Here is a 20,880-nt window from a genome sequence, read left to right as displayed (position 1 = left end):
TCCAGCTGAGCTGGGTGGATGAAGACCTTTTGCAGAGTTTGCAGAGAGAACGTGGCATCAAAACAATGTGAAATTCCTGAATTAACTTATTCCTGAGTCTTCAGAATGGCTTTGGAAATGAGTCTTTTCCCAGGACGGTGGACAGGAAGCAATGGTTATCTGATGTGCTGCTACAGAGTAAGAGGGGTTGTGCCTGTGAACACTTGTGTGATGAGTCTTGTAGAAAGAAATAGATCTTCAGCCCATTTCAAGGAGGAAGAGGCTCCATATCATAAACCCAAACTGGAGAAGGAATGTGACATTCCTCTCTTCAGCTGCTGAAGAGTACGTGTGTTAGGAAAAAAGAATAACTGTAATATTTCCTATTATGAAAATTGTGCAGGGGATAAATTACACAGCATTTGGGAACTGCTGTGCTGGAAATAAATATATCTTTTGCTTTTTCTTAAAGAAGCTGTGGGATGTCTGTATTTTTAGCCTGCTTTTTGAAGGCAAAATAACCTACTGGCTTAAATAATGCCCAGATTTCACCTAAATTATGAGCAAATACAGAAGGGGGAAGGCCAGAAGAACTTTTAGACAATAATTTTAATAAAATATTCTCACTGGAATTTATAAAACTGGAGTTTATTAGTTTTTCATTTGCTCCTGACGCATGAGTAAACCCAAGTTCAGAGCAAGTGTGAACTGAAGGAACATCTCCTTCCCACTGGCCCTCCCAGGAGTGCCAGGACACCCCACTGGCACCTGACAGCCAGATGTGAAATCTCAATCAACTCTATCTGAAAGAAATAAAAGCTTACCTTCTGGTGTATTTTTTCTTCATGACTTTATTAATGTTGCTGTAGTAAATTCTGCTTTTCTTCCTTAAGCTAGAAAATCACATCCATGGGAGCATGAGGAGCTGGTTTTCCCCAGTCAGCCACAACCGCACACCTCTCGTGACGCTCTCCTCCGCCAGGAGGAAACGCAGGCTTCTCGCAAAAAAAACCCCTCAGACACCAGTCTTAACAGAAATGACTTTCAGTGTTAAGTTTTAAAACAAACAAACAAAAAATACTTGCTTCAGCAAACACCAGTTACTGCAAACAGAGAGCAGGTTTCGAGTATCGAGGTTATCCCTGGTAATCCCCCGCGTGCTGCTGGCAGCTGTGGCATGGCAACGCCAAACTACGGCATTTGGAACCACGCTGACAAACATTGCTTCCGTCCTCTAATCCAGTTCTCTGAAAGGAAAAGGAAAAAGTATCTTTTACCTTCTTATATAGTAATACTGCATTTAATAATAACAAAAACCTACCAGAGAAACCCACAGTATTTGTTCTTAGCCAGTAATGACTTCAGAAGTTACACACATCACACACACACAAAATTTTTCTTCAGTGCAAACAGCATCCAAGTGCAAGACTAGATTTATTTTTATAGAAAGTGTATATATATATAAAGGAAGTTAATCCAGTTTTCTTTTCTAAGCCACTTCTAAAAATGCATTTTATTTAAATGAGACAGGTACAGAAAACAAGCAACTGAGAAAGGAAACTTCTGTATTCAAGCCCATTGCTGCTAACTCTAACTGTAACCACTTACGGTGTCTCAGTAACTTCAGCAGTTATTTTGAGGGCTTTCTCTGAGGCCTTCGTATATCCTTTTCCATTTCTTTTCTGATTTGAAATTGTTTGTATCTTTCTGCCATTGCAATCAGCTCATCAGGAACTACCTGATTGACAAGAAGCAGCACAAAAACAAGGTCAGTTCTAACTTGGGCAAAACAAGGCCAAGTTCTAACTCAGGGTTTAAAGTTTGAGTACGCATCCAAAACAACAACCACGGGTCCCAGGTAAAAGCAATTTAGTTTGTCCCCTCAAATTAAAAAAGAAAGAAAATTTAAAATTTTTCAACTTTAGGGAACTAGGCAAGTCGGGCAAAATACTGTTTGTTGTTACAGCAAGAAACAGCAACGTAATTGTCTCTGTCTCCTTAGATATGGTACCAAGAAAAAAACCATTTCTTTAAAATAAAGAAACAAATCAAATTCCAGTCCTATGTCCCACACTCTTTAGAAATGTCTGTGAGAAAGATAGCTTGGAGAGGGACATGCAGGCGTCAAGTGTCAGATATAATAAACTGATAGATAGTTGAGCTGCTTCTGATATAAATACTAATATTTACACTGTTAAACAAGAACATTGTCCAGAAGTGAAATACAAGTGGAATAAAATACTAGGAGATAAACCAGATCCTACTGTTCCCCTCCAGCCCTCTCCATGTGCATGCATTAGTTACTTTTTCTGTGGACATGGAAGGCTTTGATTAAAGCTCCTGGTTCTTCTCTGGGACTTGCCCATAGGTAGAGCACAGCTAAGGATATCCGGGACAAGGGAGACATCAGCACCCATTTTTTTTCCCGCTACACCACAAACACCGAGAAAGGTCTGAGCAGGCTGAGACCTTCACCAACTGTTTCTGGTGGTAGCCCCCAACCAGTGCCAACCTTCCCCAGTACGACGTGTTCTTACTTGGTTTGCTCTCTCCAGAATGTCAATCAGCTCAGATGCAACCCTCCAGTCACTCCTAGTGACAAGCGTCACCGCCTTCCCAGTGCGTCTAAACAAGGAATGAAACAACTGCTGATCTTCAAAGGCTTTTCCTACTGCCCTACACCGTAACAAACTGCACTACAGGCACGGCTACTGAGCTGGCAGATACAACTGGCTTCAATAGGTACTACGCACATGACAGAAAGAAACTTCTCACCAAGGTCAGAATATGGCAATTCACATAAAATGGAGCAAAAGCACAACTAATTGAGACTTTTAGACAACAAACCTGGCATGGAGACAACGTATTGAAATATGAAGAGACATACATTCACACCATGATTAAAATAAACACACACACAAGAAAAGTCACGCTCCTGCCAGCCTGGGAAAGCAGCACCCCAAAGTCCTAACACCAAACTACACCTGAAAACTCAGAATTTATATGTTTTTTAACCCCAGTGGGCTGTAGGAAACTCAGTGACTCAGCAGCTCCCGAAGAGACAAACAAGGAAGTAAAATTTCAGTATATCAACACAGAAGTTGTTTTGAACTGTAATTCTACCCCACATTTAAATCACCTTCCAAACATCCCTCATTCCTACCCACTTCAGTGAAATAACAGAAGAGCGTAAAACTGGTTTGCCTTAAATTTAACAGTGAACTAATTTCAAAACATAAAGCAGTGTGTTGTTACCTACAATATACTTTGACAGACTCTGGAGTCTTCACTCCCCCGCTCCACATCACCTGTAGCTCTTACATTTGACACGAGGAACACCCAGTGCAGTGCAGAACACATTGACAAGACACCACTAGTTTCTTGTAAACACTTACCCGGCTCTTCCAGTACGACCTACTCTGTGCACGTATTCTTCAATGTTGCGAGGGAAGTCGAAGTTAAAAACATGAGTAATATCATGCACATCAAGGCCACGGGAGGCCAAGTCAGTAGCTACCAGTATTCTGACTTTGCCTAAAGTAAGTACAACAAAAAGAGAGTGGGAATTTATGGAATAAAGAGGAAACATACTCTAGTCTATTGGTTTTGTAGCGTATAATGAACTTATTCTTAACACAGAAAGGAAAAATACACTTGTTGCATGTCAGACTGAGTTAGCTTCAAACACAAGGTGGTAAGCGCGTGCTCAAAATGTCATTTGACCATTATTTGTGTCTCACAAGTAGAACAGCAGGGAGCAGAACCAAGAAACACGCCTCACTGCTAGAAAGAGTCTGTGAAGAGACCAACACTATTCTCAGCTGCCATCCTTATCGTGAGGGTACCCCGCTGGCATCATCGGGAGCAGAGCTTTTTCACTGAAAGCACCACCATTTGACACTTAGATTTACTGTTCTGTAGACTAACAGGACATCGACTTTTCCACAGAGGTTTCAAAAATAAAGTAAGACTTACTTTAAATTATTTAACTCTTAGACATTCCAAATTTTATTGAAGAGCAACCTCTCTGTTTGCTGGGGTTTTTCTTGTTCACCAAATTAAAAAAATATCAGTCAGAGCTCTTTAATATTTTTATTTCTATGGCACTGAAGAGACGCAGCACTTTCATGTGCAAAACTTTGCCCATTTGTCAAGCTTTAAAAACCTGAGCTAAACAAACCAGTACTTGGGTACAAACATACCAGTCTTGAAGTCATCTAGAGCCTGTTCTCGATCACACTGTTCCCTGTTACCATGAAGGGACTGCACTGGAATTCCCAGAAGCCCAAAGTCGCTTGCTAAGTCATCAGCTCTAGGATGAAATAAAACAATGGTTCTTAAAAAGAAAAGAAAAAAAAAAACAAACACAAAACACACAAAACCCAAAGGAAAACAGTGCAGCATCTAGATTTAGATCCAGTATTAAGTGATAACAAAAGCTGTGCCTAAGGACAAAACCCTACCTAGCTCAGCTGATACTTATAATAAACCAGGCTGAAACCAAGACTATTCCCCACATAAATGTTTGCTTTGGTTTCTATATAAGAAAAATAACAGGTCATTTTTGTGTTGTTCACTCAAATAGCTCAGGTACGGTACAATGACAAACCCCCAGCAATCTGCACGTGACAGTAAACACTACTTCACATTAACAGATCCCCAAGACTCTCAACGTCTACTTCAGCTGTATGAAACTGATATTTACCACCACCACTAATGGTATTAAAAAAAGGATACAAACCACCAGTCAGTTTGGAGGAATAAATAGATATTTTTTTAAAAAAAAGACTACTACTACTAGCACATTGCTGACCAGAGCTGTTACACTCGGTAACTATCATGTGAACTGAGAAACTCTGCACTATTTCTGTCAGAAAAGCCAAACAGATGTAGTACTGGGAAGTGATTACATACGTCAGTTTTTTTCCCACAAAAATGATGACCTTATCTTTTGGCTTCATGGAGTCGATGAAGGATTGCATGAAAGCTCTCTTCTCTTCCTCGGCAAGAACAATAACTCTCTGTTCTACCGTATTTACTGCCTGTTTAACAGCAAAAAGGGATGTGAAGTAGAAACACATTAGAATAGTATTTTTTTCTGTTAATTCCAATATTATGATATAATAAAACTAGTAATATGATGCCATGAGAAACTATTTTAAAACCAAAATATATATCAGTTTGAAGTTCAAACAATGCAGACTAATTTGTTGTTTCCTAGTTGCTTTAGGAGAATAGTAAAATTTATCTTTAAGCTATTTGCACAATCATATATGTGCAGAGATTTAAAGGGCACAGATTAGCAGACTAATGGGGTGAAACAAATATTCCTAATATTAGTGAAAATCAGATTGAAGTACTTTAATTTGAGTATATTTTATGTTAATCCAGAGCAAGCTGGAACAATGTCAGTTTTACCTAAAAGGACAAGCTGTTAAAGAAGATTCTGTAACCTATTTGAAATTATCAGGTCGCTTCAATTCTTCCAACAACATTTTTGGTAATAAACCAAAAGAACTTTACTCCATGATATTTGAAGGTTCCCATAGAATGTCTAAGGCACCCTACGTAAATAGTATAAAAAAAAAAAGTGAGGACCAAGAACTCGCTGAACAGAAGCTCAGGCAGGAACACCTGGCACTGCCAAGTACAAGATTCACACTTCAATTCCATTGGTATTTGTCCCTTGTGAGGTTTTCTACTGAAGATCCAGGACAAGATCTTGTTACAAAAACATAAGAATAAAGTTTTTTTTCTACTTTTTTTTTTTTTTAAGTTCTTTCTAAACTTTTAATGAAGCTTTAAAAGAATAACATTGAGCTGTTTTTTGAAAGTTTGGATTCATTTTCAGGTTATACGCATTTACAAGCAAAAGATTTCCTGGTTTAACTGTAGGTTCTTCTCCCAAAGAAACGAAAAATATATTAAAAAAAGAACAACTTACTGCTAAGTCAAGAGTGCCGACATACACGATCATAGGATTTTTCAGATAGGATTTGGCCAGGCGACGGACACCGTCAGGCCAAGTAGCACTGAACAGGAGGCGAAAACACACACATGAGAATAGAGAGCAAAATCTTCTCCAATTCATTAATTTCATCACATTTCTCTTTCTTTTCTTTCTTATACACCAGTAAAACACTCGTAAGCAATACCAGTGGTGAGCTTGTACAACATCTAGGAATAATCTTCAGATGTTATTAGTAAACAGCACTGAAGCTTTAAAAATATCTTTCCAGGTTAAAAGTACAGGCGATGGTTATGGAGCTTTTCTATTGAAACCAGAAGAGAGTTCAATGATACCTAATAAACAAACTCTTAGTCTGTTCTTATTCCTAAAACAATAGCTCTAATGCAAAATACATTATCTAAAATTATTGTTGGGTTAGTCCATTGTTAAGCTCTCCAAAACTGCGTAATTTAAGAATTAAGCCAGGTGCAGACCAGCACAGATACTGATCAGAAGATGAGGATACGTGTTTGGTCCCAAACAGAGAAGTGGAAGTTGGCATTTCACATTGATATGGCAAATTCTAGCACTCCCAGGACACCTTCCTTTTTGGGAAGAACTCAGCTGTTTCTATAGCTGATGTAAAATATCAGAAAAGGGGTAAAAAATGAAAATAAAATTGACTCCTTAGGACTGACTAGACAGAATTAGAAAAAATACTGACTCCATTCCCATCTAAGCTAGTACAAGTCTTACTAGGACTAACACACTTGTTTTGAAGTTCACTTGTTCAATGCCCTCCCAGTTCTGGTTACTGAGCGCCAAGCAGTGTGTTCACACACCTCGTCATGACAGTTTGCCTGTCGGGCCGCACGTCTATCAGGATCTTCATTATCTGAGGTTCAAACCCCATATCCAACATTCTGTCAGCCTCATCCAAAACCTGCGCAGAACAAGGTTATCTGCTGTGGCTACTTCCCGAGATAAGGCTTTCAGCAAGACCTTACACAGCAGACCACTTCAATGGTGACAATTTTAATTGCAGAACCCACTCCATGATGTATTGCAAAAACCTGTTCAACTTTTATTTCACCCCTTCAACTTCCTTGAAGCTTTTTCATTTAGTAACACGTTTGCAGGCAGAGCAAGAAAATCCACAGCACCTTTAAGAGCACTTAATGAAGAAGAAACAACAGCTCGTTTGTTTTAACAATAATTTGGTTGGGGCCTAAAACTAAGCACAGAGTTAAAAAAAACCAACAAAATCAAATCCAACCAAACCCCGAGGACACACACACCCCCCATTCCCCCACAACACCTTCAATAAAAAATTTTGGTAATTTAAAGAGGAAATCTCATTTCTATCTCATTAGAGATCTGACACCAGACCAAAGTATCAGTTACCCATTTAGTTCCCCACCAGAGGTAGGGAAGCAGCTCGACCGCACACCCTGGCTCACACCAGGACACTGCAGAGCTCCCGCAGCTCAAGCCTCTTCCAGCTGGTAAAAAACCCAAAGAGAAGCAGCGAGCTGAGGGGCTGAGCACAGCTCTCTAGAACCGATCTTTCTGCTAACACACAAGCACACCTGTGAACCTTTTCAGGCTCACACAAAGGAAGAAGGCTGCCACTCAAGGCTCATTTTCCTCCTTGAATTTTCGAAGAGAGTTTATATAAATCAAAGTTATATGGATTATGCGTTTAAGTATTGACATTTTCTAGTCACTTATGTGGAAATATAAGACTTTGATAATAATCCCTCTCTACTGTCCTAATTTTGCCATTCTATTCTTTTCAGATGTTTTATTCTATTAAAGGTTTGTAGTACATTATCTATGTAAATCTCTGGAATAATAGCAAATCATCAGCTGAGAGACAAAGGACAGGAATAATTTGAATATATGAAAGTACTTTACAAAACAGCAATGGTTTTAAATGCCCAGCACAGCAAAAGGCAAGAATGAAACAAAGACATAAGGATCCGTAACAATCTTTACGTGGCTATTTTCCCACCGAGATCAAAAGAAAGTCAGTCACCCAAACATTTACGTACCTGACCGTGTGGGACCAGTGGCCACCGCACAAGTTCTAGTAAGAACCTGAGTTACTGGGAACCATTTCTTTTAAAGGAAAGACAACTTGGGAAAGGCATTTCATCCATTAATAACTGAACTTGCCAAAATGAACTTTAAAACAGCAAACGTTACTAATATGAGATAATAATTTAGCATCTTCAAAATGCTTACTGTGCTAAAAGCCTATTTTGTTATTTTCTTATTTTTATTCCACAATTGCAATGCAATTATTCTAAGTATGAACCATGCCTCCAGTATTTGATCTCAATGTGAAGATATATTGTAATTAAGACTTAAAATGTTTAAAGAAAACTTCATTAAAGATTAAGTTCACCCTAACTGTCAACCATATCCCAGCCGGTGCATCACTCATTCCCTATCAGCTACTTGCCAAGTATGTGATGCTCTTCAAATTCACAAAATTGTTCATCTGAAGATCGTGCAGTCTGCCAGGAGTAGCAATAACAACGTCCACACCTTTGGTAACCACGTCTATCTGTCCTCTTCGGTCCCCACCACCATATATGCAAATACTGAAAAATAAAATGTTTTACACAAGCAGTGTATTAAGGTTCAACTGAAATCAATCTTTTTCAAATAAATGCCACAACATTGCTTCATAAGAAAAAATATCATCAAGGGGAAGGAACACAGTAAGTGTGACTTGACTATCACAGTAAATGATGGACCGAATACGGAATGGTGCTCCCTCAACAATTCACCAAGAGCTGAAATTTCTGCTGAAATCACAGTGAAAGGAACCAGGCACCCAGCTATTAAGCTATGAATATGTTTTGGGTTGTTCCAAAAACATCCACATCAAAACTAGATGAACACATGAAAGGATGCATGATTTTCTAAACAAAACCATTGAAGTCAAGTGTTTTGCTGTTAAGCCCATCAATGCACTAAGGTACGAAGCATACAAACAAACTTCATGCGCTCTGTGAAACCCCTCAGTGTTTTGGGGAATGAAGCAGAACATACAGTTCAGTATTTGAAGACTACAGGCCAACTCTTAACAAAGTTACCAGTGAGCCCTAAAAGTAAGTTTCAAGTACAGTAATGTCTGTTTAATAGCATAAATGAAGAGCCACACTCTCGGCAGGTCTGCGGGGAGCAGTCGATACACGAGAGGGCTATTCTGCTGGTACCCAGAAGAACCATCAATGGCTAGAGGAATGGGCTGACAGGAATCCCATGGAGTTTAACAAAAGCAACCACGGGGATGGAATTACCTCCTGCTAGAAGGTGGCTTTGCAGAAAAAGACTTGGGTGGGCAAGAAACGGAACATTATTCAGCAGAGTAACCCCACACAAAGCAAGCCAGCTGCGTACTATGGAGAAGGCAGCCAGCGGACGGGGAGAACTCACCGCTCCCCTTGATTCACTTCATGTCAGACCACAGCTCGAGCACAATATCCAGTTTTTTTACTGCCTCTCTATTACAAGACAGACATATCTATACTGGAGTGAGACCAGCAGGCAGCTACCAAGATGGTCAAGGTGATGGAGTGCATGATGTGAGAAGCTAGTAACCAGGCTTGTTGAGCCTGAAGAGGAGAAGGCTCGGGGAGACGTTATTGCTGTCTGCAGCTATGTAACAGCAAGGTGCCAAGGAGACACAGCCGGACTCTTTTCAGCTCTCCACACAGAAGGACAACAGACAAAGCAACAGTACAGCAAACTTCAACTAGATAAGAAGTAGATTTTCACCATGAGAGTAGTCAAAGCATGTATTCTAAAAACTGGGAAAATACTAACTCTGCATTTACTACCTTCCCCTCCCCTCTCAGTAAACGAATTCAGCCATAAGTGGTAGGAAAAAAAAAATTACTTAAGAAGCGAGAAGTAAGATTACCTTTTAATTCCTTTGTACGTGTACTTCGAACACTCTGCCTCTACTTGCAGCGCCAGTTCTCGAGTGGGAGCAAGGACTAACATCCCCGGCCCCCCACGCTGATCTTTGGATCTGCAATAAAGCACCTTTAGAACATGGGTATACAAGGCAAAGTCCAGCACATCTGACACTGAATAGTTTTATACTGCTCTAGACTTTCTCAGTACACTGCTACTAACGGAATTCATGCTGACAAGTTTGGTACCTATTCCACCAGGTTTATAATTTTTTTTTTTGCAATTTATGATTTATTATCTTCTTCACTAGAAAACCTTTACATGGAGGGTGGGGGGAAGCACCCACAGCTAAACAAGGGCAGACATGAGCAGTCCTTACATTGGCTGTGAAGTCAAGTGAATGAATCCAGGCATTAAGTACGCCAACGTCTTCCCAGTACCGGTCTGTGCTATACCAATAAGATCAATTCCTTGGAGTATGATCGGCCATGCCTGGGACTAACATAAAACAACAAACACTGAAACGCACTTTCCTCTTCAGCTTCAGTTAAAGAGTCATCAAAATTGAAGAAATACCTGAATTGGTGTAGGCTTGTGAAAACCAACTTTTCTTATATTAGCCATAATATCAGGATAATGCTCAAATACATCTTCAAATTTACAAACAGGATTGGGAATGCGGCGCTTTTCACCTTCTTTTAAGTCATCACAAATTATATTATTATTTTCTTTCCTGTATAGAATTAAAGAAGTGCAATTGCTTTAAAGTCTCATTGTCTGAAAAAGCAGAGCCAACACAAAAGATTGCTTTTCTGTTTTTTTCCTGTTCATTTGTTTTTAAATTCCTGGAACAACAGTTCAAGTTCAGGCTCTTGAATGAAACTTACAAATATTCTTCTAACTTTTAAGAAAACTTCACTACAGAAACAATTCTCCTGGAGACATCAATTACCATTCTTTCTTAAGAATGACTCATTTGAAGTTATAGATGCAGTTAACACGAACTGCAGTCTTGTCACATCAGCCTTCAATTATACTCTATTACAAATTAAATAACTGTGACAAGTTTTGAAACCTAAAGACACCCTAGAACTCATAGGAATGGATCGGACTTGTCAGAATCATATACTCTGACAAAAGTTTTCCCGACATATTTTCGAGCAGCTGCCCGTATGCCCTAGAGAATACAAACGAAACAGTTTAGAAAAAACAACGTGGTCAGTAAGACAAACTCAAAAAAACCTCAACCAACCACAAAACAACAAACCTCCGAAAACAAACAAACAAACTCACCCCAAAACACAACAACACACACAAAAAGCTGCATTGAAAACTGAGGTTCTAAGGATCCCCCAAATTAAGAGGTATTAATATGCAGAAGTAGTTTATCTTCATTCCAGTCCTATATTCTTCTGAAGATTCCACTGAGTTTTAGTTCAAGAGGGGTGTGGGCTAGGAAAAGAACGGGTAATTCACTCTCTCTTCACGTTTACAAGAATTTTTTTTTTTTTTCAATTACTGTCTTTTTTCCTTAAAGCAAACAGAGTAGATGAAAAAGGAAAAACCTGCCTTTGTTACACATAAAGTGCTATTCCTCAATCCATGTTCTGAACCTGTTGCTCTTGACTAGCTCTACCAATAACACATACTTCAAGGAAAAGTGTGCCAATTCCCTGGTTCGCTTACAGTGCCAGGGTTTCTCCGGAAGGCACACAAGAGAGAAAACAGACACCATGTAAAAAAAAAAGTAGTAAAAGGTGACACCTCAAGAATGTTCACAAACTTCCTTAAAACTACTGAAAAGGGTTGAAACTACTACCAGGGCCTGAACAGAATCACTTGAAACAGATGATCTGCTTTTCTTGCAAAGGAACGATGTAGACTGCTGGATTAAAATGAACGGAGACAGTTAACTGAGGCATGTACTCACCAGGATGTACTCGTGAAGGTAAGACAGACAGACAGACAGGAAGGCAACAGTAATAGAAGCTGAATTTGTTTTGAAGGTGGCATTTGACTAAAATGTATGGAAAAAAAAAGGGGCAGCCAAGAGGTGTTCAACATGTGAACAACAACATTTGGAAGCATCTAGAAAGCATGAACATTCTGTCTCGGGAAATGCAAAGAAACAGCCCAAAGCCAATGAACTGTCTTGACTTTTTTCTCTTCTGAAAGTCAACCAGATCAAACACTTTTTGAGAAGCAGTTAATCCCTAAAGTTAATTTTGCAAGCAACTAATACCTCATCTGCTAATTATTGTTTAATTCTTAAGAAAGCATTCCTAAGAAGATCTAAGTTATTACAAGACCCTAATATGAATGCTTCTGTCTCAGTATTTCATCTCCCACCTTCTGAGCTTTATACCTTAGCTGTTATTTTTGCCAAGCAGAGGATCCCCTGTAACTGATCTTACCGCCACAGCTCCACTTCTTCTTGTGACATAGATGCAGTCCTTGATGATTCTTTATAGAAGTTTTTCTCAATTGGAGGCAAGTCTTAAACAATCAGATAAAGCAAACTTGAGTCAGTAAGAGATGCTACAGATTCCAGGTAAGTCTGCTAAAGCTCAAGATGAAAATCCCCAAACCCAGACAGTGCCTTGTAGACTATTCAGAAGCAGCAGCAGACGACTGTTGCTCATGGAAAGGATGAAGGCTGAGACAAACACTTAAGTATCTGCAAAAGAACCACTTCCCCACATTTCAAGTTGTAAAGTAATTTCTACTAACATATAGAGTGTAATGTTTAACAATTCTCAGATTTTTGCTGTGGCCACATACAAACCAACAGCATTTTCAAAGGGTGAAATCAAAACTCCACTTGCGCAGTAAGTTTAAGTCTTCACACAGCAACTACGGTGTCCTCCATGACCCTGCTGGGAAATGCCAACATGGTCACCTCACTGCAAACACATCTAATTTGGACACTGAAAGATTCAGGCATCTCAAAGCAAAAATTAAAAACATTTAAGCATTCACCAGATTTACCACATGAAGACAAGTACCACACAATTAAAATTTTAAAACTAACCTGCCCATTTCATAGCTTCATATTTAGCTTTGTTTTCTCGAAGAGAGGCCCAGTTAATCACTGACTTCGTTGGGTTATTTTCAGGCTTGATACTGTCCAAGGTTTTTCCTGCGGAGTTAGTACCAAAATGCTGCTGTCTGATGGAACCTGTTGGAGGGTGGGAAAGAACCTCCCACCTTAAAACAAACATCTTATTTTCTTTTTCTACTGTAAGGCTTCTATGGAATAGACATGAAGCTTTTAAGTAGAAAATTCTTTCCTAGGTCATAGCCTGAAATGTTGGTAAAACCTGTAAAATCCAGTTCTGATAAAAAAAGAAGCATTTCAACATCTTTAGCTACTTAAAGTAATGACAGGTTCTGAAATGCTGCCCCTCCAGCTATAAATAAGGCTTGTTGTGCAACAGACTTTTCAAAAACTTGTGAACCCAGTAGATGTTCTGCAGACAGAACCCTTTATTTTTAACAGCTACCAGAGCAAGGTTTACTTCTAAAGCATCCAACGTCACCACAATAAAGTCTCAATGTAGTTATGTTCTACACCCCCCTTTTTATGTGGTTAACACTTCTTAAGAAAGAAAAGTTTTATACCGAAGATGTAAATAGCAACACAATTCTGTACTAGTGGAACAGCAGGAAACACAGTGAAAACACAGTCCCACACACTAAGGAAATGTTAACTATTTCCAGCCTCTTGAAACATACTCTGCCACCTTCTGGGGCACTTCTAAAAATCAAAACAACTACTTCATTCCTTATTCTAATGCTTGGACACAACTCTGGAACTGCTTCTTCCTTGTCAGTGCCTCAGATCAACAACTATGGACGTTGTTTGCCCGTGCAAAAAGCCATTGGAAGCACATACAAGACAAATACCAAAAACATAAGCGGCATCTCAAGATACATTATTACCTGTATATCCATGTAACAGAAAACATCAACGCGATAAAGCCAAGTAAAGTGTGTATGATGTGCAACATCACATCTCAAATGCTAACTTCCCATGAAAGTAGTAAGAAATCAGCATCGCCCATGCCAGAATCAGTACAGGTCTGCTTTACAGACTACATTTATAAAAGCTTAGTGAACTGTAATACTGCACAGATACCACATTAAAACTTGTATTTTGGGGGAATCAGGCCGATAATGCAAGAAACCAAGTAGAATAACATCCTGAATTCATTAAAGTTGTTGAAAACACACAGAAACAGATTTTCACAGAAGTCTGGCAGCTTGAAGGGGAGAAACCGTTCACCGTTTCACAGGTAAGAAAGGAGGATATTCTAGATATTCCTGTTTTAATGAAGCTTTGCCACTGTCCAAGAACAAGGTGAAAGTTAATTCACCTCAGTAAAATACTAACAATATAAAAACACACCACCAAACTACCAAATATGTGGAAAGACAATCCAGAGTACTTTTATTTTTCATTCCAAAACCCACATTTCTTACCTTTCTCAGTCCCACCTTTAATGTAGTTTTGTCCAGATCTTGTAATAGCATCGTCTATCAACATCTTGGCTTTGTTTTGCACAGCAATGCTGCCGAAGATCTTTACTTCAGCTTCACAGGTTCCCTTTATAACCTATGTTCATTAAATGGTACTGGGTTTTTTTTTAATACTGCAAAGGCAAACATTATATAAGCATATATACTGAAAACAATCTTTGATTTTTTTTTTCTGAATTTTAACTTCTCTTTCCAGGAAGCAGCCCTTTAATTCTCTTTCTTTTAGAAAGGGAATTAAATGCATACTTAAAGAAAAAAAAATACCAGTAAGCTTTTCCTATTTTCACATACCAGTCAAGTTCCCTAAATTCCCCTTCCTTTTTACCAATTCTTGTGAAAGAGCAGAATTATTACAGCTGCTGCAACACCCTTCAACTTGCTGCAGTAACTCTGGTTTACGTGGAAGCAAAACCAAGTACGCTCCCAACAGCATCCAGGCCTGGATGACACACAGCACGTAGTACCTTTATTCTGGAACCCGAAGAATCCTCAAGTTCTCTTATTTTAGCTCCACCCCGACCTGTTATAAAGACACACAGCTGGTATTAGAGAGATTGAGGCCAAACTGTCAAAAACTACAGATACCACACTGTAAGTATTTTGGTTGTGACCAAATCCTAAGACCTTCATATGAGTGCATGCATCCATAAATAAAACAACTTGTGACACCTGTTGGAAAACACAGGTAACTTTTTTAGTCATTAACCAAACACAAGGGGGGTGCGTGCGTGTGGGAGGCACCTCAGCTGAAGAGATGGAGCTGCAAAACCAGCTCAAGAGAGTGCCATCCTTCCTCCAGGTGACCAGAAAAGGGCCTCAGCCCACTCACAGACTGCTGGCCATGAGAAGCAGACATCAACCCAACTGCTTTTCAGAGGAAAAGCTCAGCTACCCCGGCGAGCAGGAGAGCTCCACTCTTCAGCCAGTACCCAGCAAAAGCATCCTACCATCCTCGGGATGTTAGGAGGATCACATGGGGCTGGGGCCCTCCTGCAGAAGGCAGCGCTGCCCTTCCTTGGGGCACAGAGGGAAGGGCAGGGGCCCGCACGAACAAACCGCTCTGTGGCCGGGTGCTCTCCTCCTCCTCTCCCCCCACCCACTCACCTCAGCGAGCCAAGCACCCCCGGTGCGGGGATCGCGGCCTTATTACCTATGAGAGCCCCAACCAGGGCGTTATCGAGGTGGAAGCAAAGCGGCTCCGCGGCGTCCCGAAACCGGCCGCGGCCGGCGGCTCGGGGCGGCCACCGCCGCGCCGCCTCCCTCGGGCCGCGGGTGCCTTCAGCGCCTCGAGGCTCCCACTCCTCCCTTCCGAGGCCGGCCGCTGACTCCCGCCGCCACTCAGCGCTGCTTCGCTCGGAGGCGCGGCTCTGCGGAGGGGTGGGCGGCGGCTGCCACAGACGCCCGGCGGCAGCAGCAGATGGCGGCCGGCCCGGCGCGCCGGTATCCTCGTCGCTGCTAGTCTCCCAGTCAGACATGGCGCCTCTCCCGCCCGCCTCCACCACCCATGCGGCGGGCCTCGGCGCATCTCAGGGTAGGGGCGCGCTGATTGGCCAGGGCGGGCGGCTCTCTAAGCAGTGATTGGCTGGTGAGACGAGGCCGTCCCCTCCAAGCTCGAGGCCGCGCTCGCGCCCCAGGCTGAGGGCTGTTGAGGGGCGTTGAGGGGCCTTGAGGGCCTGGGTCCTGCCTTCTCCTCGCTCCCTGCTCTCTTCTCCTCCGCTGGCGTCGGGATAGCCGGGGGTGGGCTCGGCAGAGGAGGAGGCTGCGGTGTTTTAGGGCGGGTGGGGCAAGAACTCGGTCCTGAGTGTGTGGGAAGCCCCCGAAGTTGGGGCGGGGGGGCAGGCAGGCAGGCAGCCTCAGGGGCGTTTGGGTTGTGAGGGTAGCACTGAGCGGTTTTGCTTGGTGCCTAAGCTCATGTCACACAGATACATTGCAGAGGATTTTTTTAGGGAAGTCGTAATGTTTAATCTGAAATGAAGCTTTAATGATACTTTAGTGAAGATTTTAGTGCGCTTTAATGTACCAAAGCTGATACACTACCGGAAATGGAAGGACAAAATGGCTGAAGTTGAAGGGACCTCTGGAGGTCCTCTTGTCCAACACCCCCTGCTCAGACAGGGACACCCAGAGCCCAGGAGTGTCCAGGACACTTCTGAGTGGAGACTTCATGACCTCTCAGGGCAGACTCTGCCAGCGCTCAGTCACCGTTGCAGTAAAACCAGAAAAAAAAACAATTTCAGAAAAAAAATAGCATCTCCCCCCTTTCACCCCCAATTGTACTGAAAATCTGCCAAATGAAGGTTTAAATTTCCTTTTTAAGCACGGTGCTGTACTCCTGTTGTACAGAGCTGAACGGTGAACATTTATAGATGTGTTTATAACATTTATATATGTATTTATGGAGGCCCACCACCGCCGGTGCCTGGCCGTTGTGGCCTGTGGGGTGACTTAGCAGGAGAAGCCCCGTGCCGCCCTCCTGACCCTTCCCCGTCTCCATGTACACACCGAGCGAGACATCCTGCTTTAACACAAGCGGAGCCCACATACCTGTTTGCCTTTTTTCCTCTCCTGTGTTTATTTTATAGACAGAGCTTGGCAGCATTCGTGGGGACAGCCTGTGGGGACAAATGGCTGACATGGAAAATGTGCCATCCTGGAGACTGCACCTTTACATTTCAGTATCTAAGGCTGCGGTCATCAGAGAGGTAGGGGGTCACCTACACGTGGAAATACTCTGCTCTGATTTTGAAGCCTCCAAGGAGGCAGAGACCTCACCACAAGAACAGGCTCTCTGTATTTGCTGCTTTACACTGAAATCCTGACACTCCTGCTGGGCAGGACTGCAGGGAGAGCCAAGTGAGCAGAGCGGGCTGTTGGTCTGGTGCAGTTACATTCCAGAGCATCCATCACAGAGGAAAGGGCTTCACCTCGGCCTCAAGTTAAACTGAGGCAGCAGAGGAGCCCTCCCTTCGAAGTCCTGCTTCTCACACAGGCCCCTGACTGCCGATGCCAAATCTATTCCCATTTATCTAACAGGGAAGGTAATAATACCTGCCAAACTAATTTTCATAGAGGTGCTGAAACATCTGAAGTTTAAGTAAACTCTGCTGTGAACAGTTGCCAGAAACTGAACACATCAGACTAGTTGGTGCACGTCCTATCCCAGTAAACTTCCTTTGCGGTGTTCTGGTCCATATAATAAAAAAATTTACAAAACTTCAAAAGGAAAACAATGAGCAAGTTTAAATTTTTCTCTTTTTTTTTTGCCTAATAATTGCTTACACCATACAATTGTTTATGTAGGGGAAAAAACAACAACTCAGTAAGTGCAGTACTTTTCAAATCGTTTTTATTAACAACAATATGGATTCAACTTTGTCAAGAAGTTACAATTAACATCGTAATGTACTGGCTGATGTCGTTGCAGTGTCAGTGGGAGCAGCCTTCGTGCTTTCTAAGCCTGTTATCAAACTGGCTTTTTTATCTTGCAAAGAAGTAAAAAAATGTTTCCAATAGCAGAGGATATTGGGTATGTCTGGAATTGTCCAGTGCGTGACCACCGCTGAATTAATGGTCACATTTGCATCCAGATGAATGCACAGGAAAATATCACATGCTTCCACTGACGCTGCAGGGGACAATTCTTATTTCAAAAACCAATTAACCTTTTTAGACAGTGACAGCACTTTGTGTGATGTTGTAATCCATTTGAATTAAGTCGATTAACACACTTGGAAAAAAAAAACGTGAAGCAGAAATATCTGGGGCAAATTCTTTTCTGACCTGTATTTCATTCAAACCTAATGAATCCAAAAGGATTGCATGACATATGAGTCAGGATAAAAGTTGGCCCAGAGAGGCAAGTTCATTCCTGGTGTAGGTGGGTTCAGTTCCTTTTGGGTCAGCAGAACTGAGCCTGATTATCCCAGTGGAGGCTGAACTTCACCCCGTTGGGCAGTGAAGCCAGTGAAGTCAGTGAAGCCATCCAAGGATGAATTTAGCCTCGGGTCTTTAAACCCTTTTTTTCGTTCCTCGCTGTTATATTTTCTTTTCCTGCTTACTCCTCTTTTTCTGATTATTCTCCTTTTCTCTGTGCTTTTAAGAAAAATGTCCCTTCTCTTCTTCCCTTTTTACATCAATATTTTGTGCGTTATTTTTTATATAGTCAATGTGACATGGGTAAATTCAGCTAAGTATTAGTTTCCTCAGGAAATAACTGGAATATTACCATTTTCACTTTAAACAGATGCCCAACAAAATAAGGATTTGAATCCAAGCTCCCGATTCAAGAAAAATTCTTGAATTCCATAGAATTTTTGCTTGAGTGAGGATTGCAGGTCCCAATCCAGAAATACTACTGTACATCAGATGTTCTGCTATGCATCAGCAGTTCAGTATGATTGGACTTACCACGGAAGAGCAGGTGAATTACTCCTCACCACGCTATAATGAGAGCAGTCACTCGAAGGAGGATTATCTCAAAAACATACGGAACAACCGTGGGCACTGTGAATAAAAGTGTATGATCTTTGCAATCTTCAACCCTAGGCTAAAACACTATATTCATATTTAAATAAAAAGTAGAGATCATATAAGCCAGGAGCAAATACAAATTTTTAAACAAATAATAATCATCAAAACTATTCTTTTCAGTTCTCTCTTCAATCAGGTACAAGAAACACGCTGATCAGAAAACAGTTATTTGGATAAGGCTTAATTCCTGAAGCTCTTACTTAAGTTCAAATTCTCTCTTCAACAATCCCCAAGTGGGTTGTAGATCAGAAAAAAAAAAAAGTGTCCTTTGTCCCTACTCATTCTCATGAGCTGTCGCAAGCTGGACGGCAATCAGCAGCTCTGGAAAAGGTCCTTTTGTGAAACCGATGAATGACAGTCGGTCATGACACTGTCTTTTAAAGAGAGAGCGTAGAAACAGGAAACTCCTCATGAGGAAATATGAGCAAAGCTTATAAAAATCCAAACAAACAATTCTTCCTCTCCAGAATTTCATATATTCACTACTCTTTCTATTTTCTAGCAATAGTATGTTAAAAAATTCCTATATGATAAGACTTGCAGCTACAAAAATAATAATGGTGAGCAAAAAAGAAAAAAAAAATTAGGATTTTAAACCATAATTTGAAAAGATAGGAACTTCTGGATTTATTAGTACTTTGTAAAGACATTAACATTTTCATACATAATTTATAGAACTCATTCTTTTGTGCACAAAATTGTATTAAATAAATTAACTTAAAATTAGAAGGACTCAAGCATGTCATTTAAGGCAAAAATACCAAGTTTCCGTGAGATAAATTTTCAGCAAACCCCGGGGCCCCGTTTCTGCGGGGGGTCGGTACCGGCAGGGCCAAGGCTCCCTGCTCCCACCGGAGAGTGGGGTCCCGGTTCATGACCCCCTGGGGTTCTGATCTCCTCAAGGAAGGGAAGGGACCTGCGTTCCCAACACACAGTTGCCACGTGCCCCATCTCTTGCTCCTTAACTGAGCCCCAGGTTAGGCCATCGGGAGGCTTCATATGAAAGGCAAGAAAGGCACCATAAACCATTAGGAAACAGAAAGAAAAGCCTAAAAAAAACCCCAAACTTGTAAGTTTTGAAAATTTTGGATACTGGGTGAGTAAAATCTTACCCACCCAGTAAGATCTGTCTGGGTGAACCTCAGACATTTAGGTAAGTTAATAGTTAAGTGAACTGAGATGTGGAAAAAACCCTTATTATTCCTCACAGAATTGCTGTTGTAATCAGGCTGTAATACAGTCAGACTGCACAGAAACGAAACCAGGAAAGGCTGGATGTGGTAAACTGTATGGCAAATCAGTGGTGGGGAAATTGTGCCTCAAGGTATCTTTGGGGATTGGCCAGCTGATGTTTGTTTTTTTGTAGGCCATGGAACACCCTGTACCACCTGTGGAACACCGTGTACCATCCATGGAACACCCTGTACCATCCGTGGAACATTGTGTACCATCTGTGGAACATGCTATACCATCTGTGGAACACCTTGTACCATCTCTGGAACACTGCGTACCATCCATGGAACACTCTGTACCATCCATGGAACATCGTGTACCACCCGTGGACCCCACGTAACGACACAGTACACACACTCTGCAGCTTGCATGTACTTTCACATAGTAAGATTCTCGTGTGACACCCAGGAATACTTCTGTAAAGGAAATATGGAAGCAGAAATAACAACAGAGTCCTTCACAACACAACCTATGGCATGGAGCGGTGGTGTACGACTGGAGTGATGTTTCTGGTGAACATACCAAGTTCCCAGCAGGTCTGGGCCTTGAGGAGACACTGCCCTGAGCGAGCTGGCACCGCCCCTCCTGTACACCCAGTATTCCTGCTGCTAGAGGGAAGTGGGGCCCCAGCCGTGCTCTCTGTGGGGCAGGTGGGGTGTGAATCCAGGGGGAGGACACCAACAGAGACCACCTCCAGCTGGGAAGAGCTAAAGCCC

The 20,880-nt window shown here is 41.6% G+C and overlaps 1 protein-coding gene across 1 annotated transcript; it reads right to left on the bottom strand.

Moving 5' to 3' along the window:
- Nucleotides 1-1,609: 1,609 nt before the first annotated feature.
- On the bottom strand, nucleotides 1,610-15,876 carry DDX43 (DEAD-box helicase 43). The gene is made up of 16 exons (XM_074150833.1): nucleotides 15,552-15,876; nucleotides 14,866-14,921; nucleotides 14,345-14,477; nucleotides 12,894-13,001; nucleotides 12,277-12,358; nucleotides 10,439-10,595; nucleotides 10,242-10,360; nucleotides 9,867-9,977; nucleotides 8,397-8,538; nucleotides 6,772-6,872; nucleotides 5,924-6,011; nucleotides 4,894-5,021; nucleotides 4,182-4,291; nucleotides 3,375-3,513; nucleotides 2,517-2,604; nucleotides 1,610-1,717 (listed from the first exon to the last, which is right to left on the bottom strand). Exons 1-16 carry the CDS (start codon nucleotides 15,874-15,876, stop codon nucleotides 1,610-1,612), a joined length of 1,995 nt encoding a protein of 664 aa, XP_074006934.1.
- Between the last annotated feature and the right edge of the window lie 5,004 nt (nucleotides 15,877-20,880).

Source organism: Numenius arquata, chromosome 7 (assembly GCF_964106895.1).
Source record: "Numenius arquata chromosome 7, bNumArq3.hap1.1, whole genome shotgun sequence".
Classification (NCBI taxonomy): Eukaryota; Metazoa; Chordata; class Aves; order Charadriiformes; family Scolopacidae; genus Numenius; species Numenius arquata.
The sequence above is the reverse complement of the archived record's forward strand: the minus strand, read 5'-3'. Positions and strand labels throughout refer to the sequence as shown.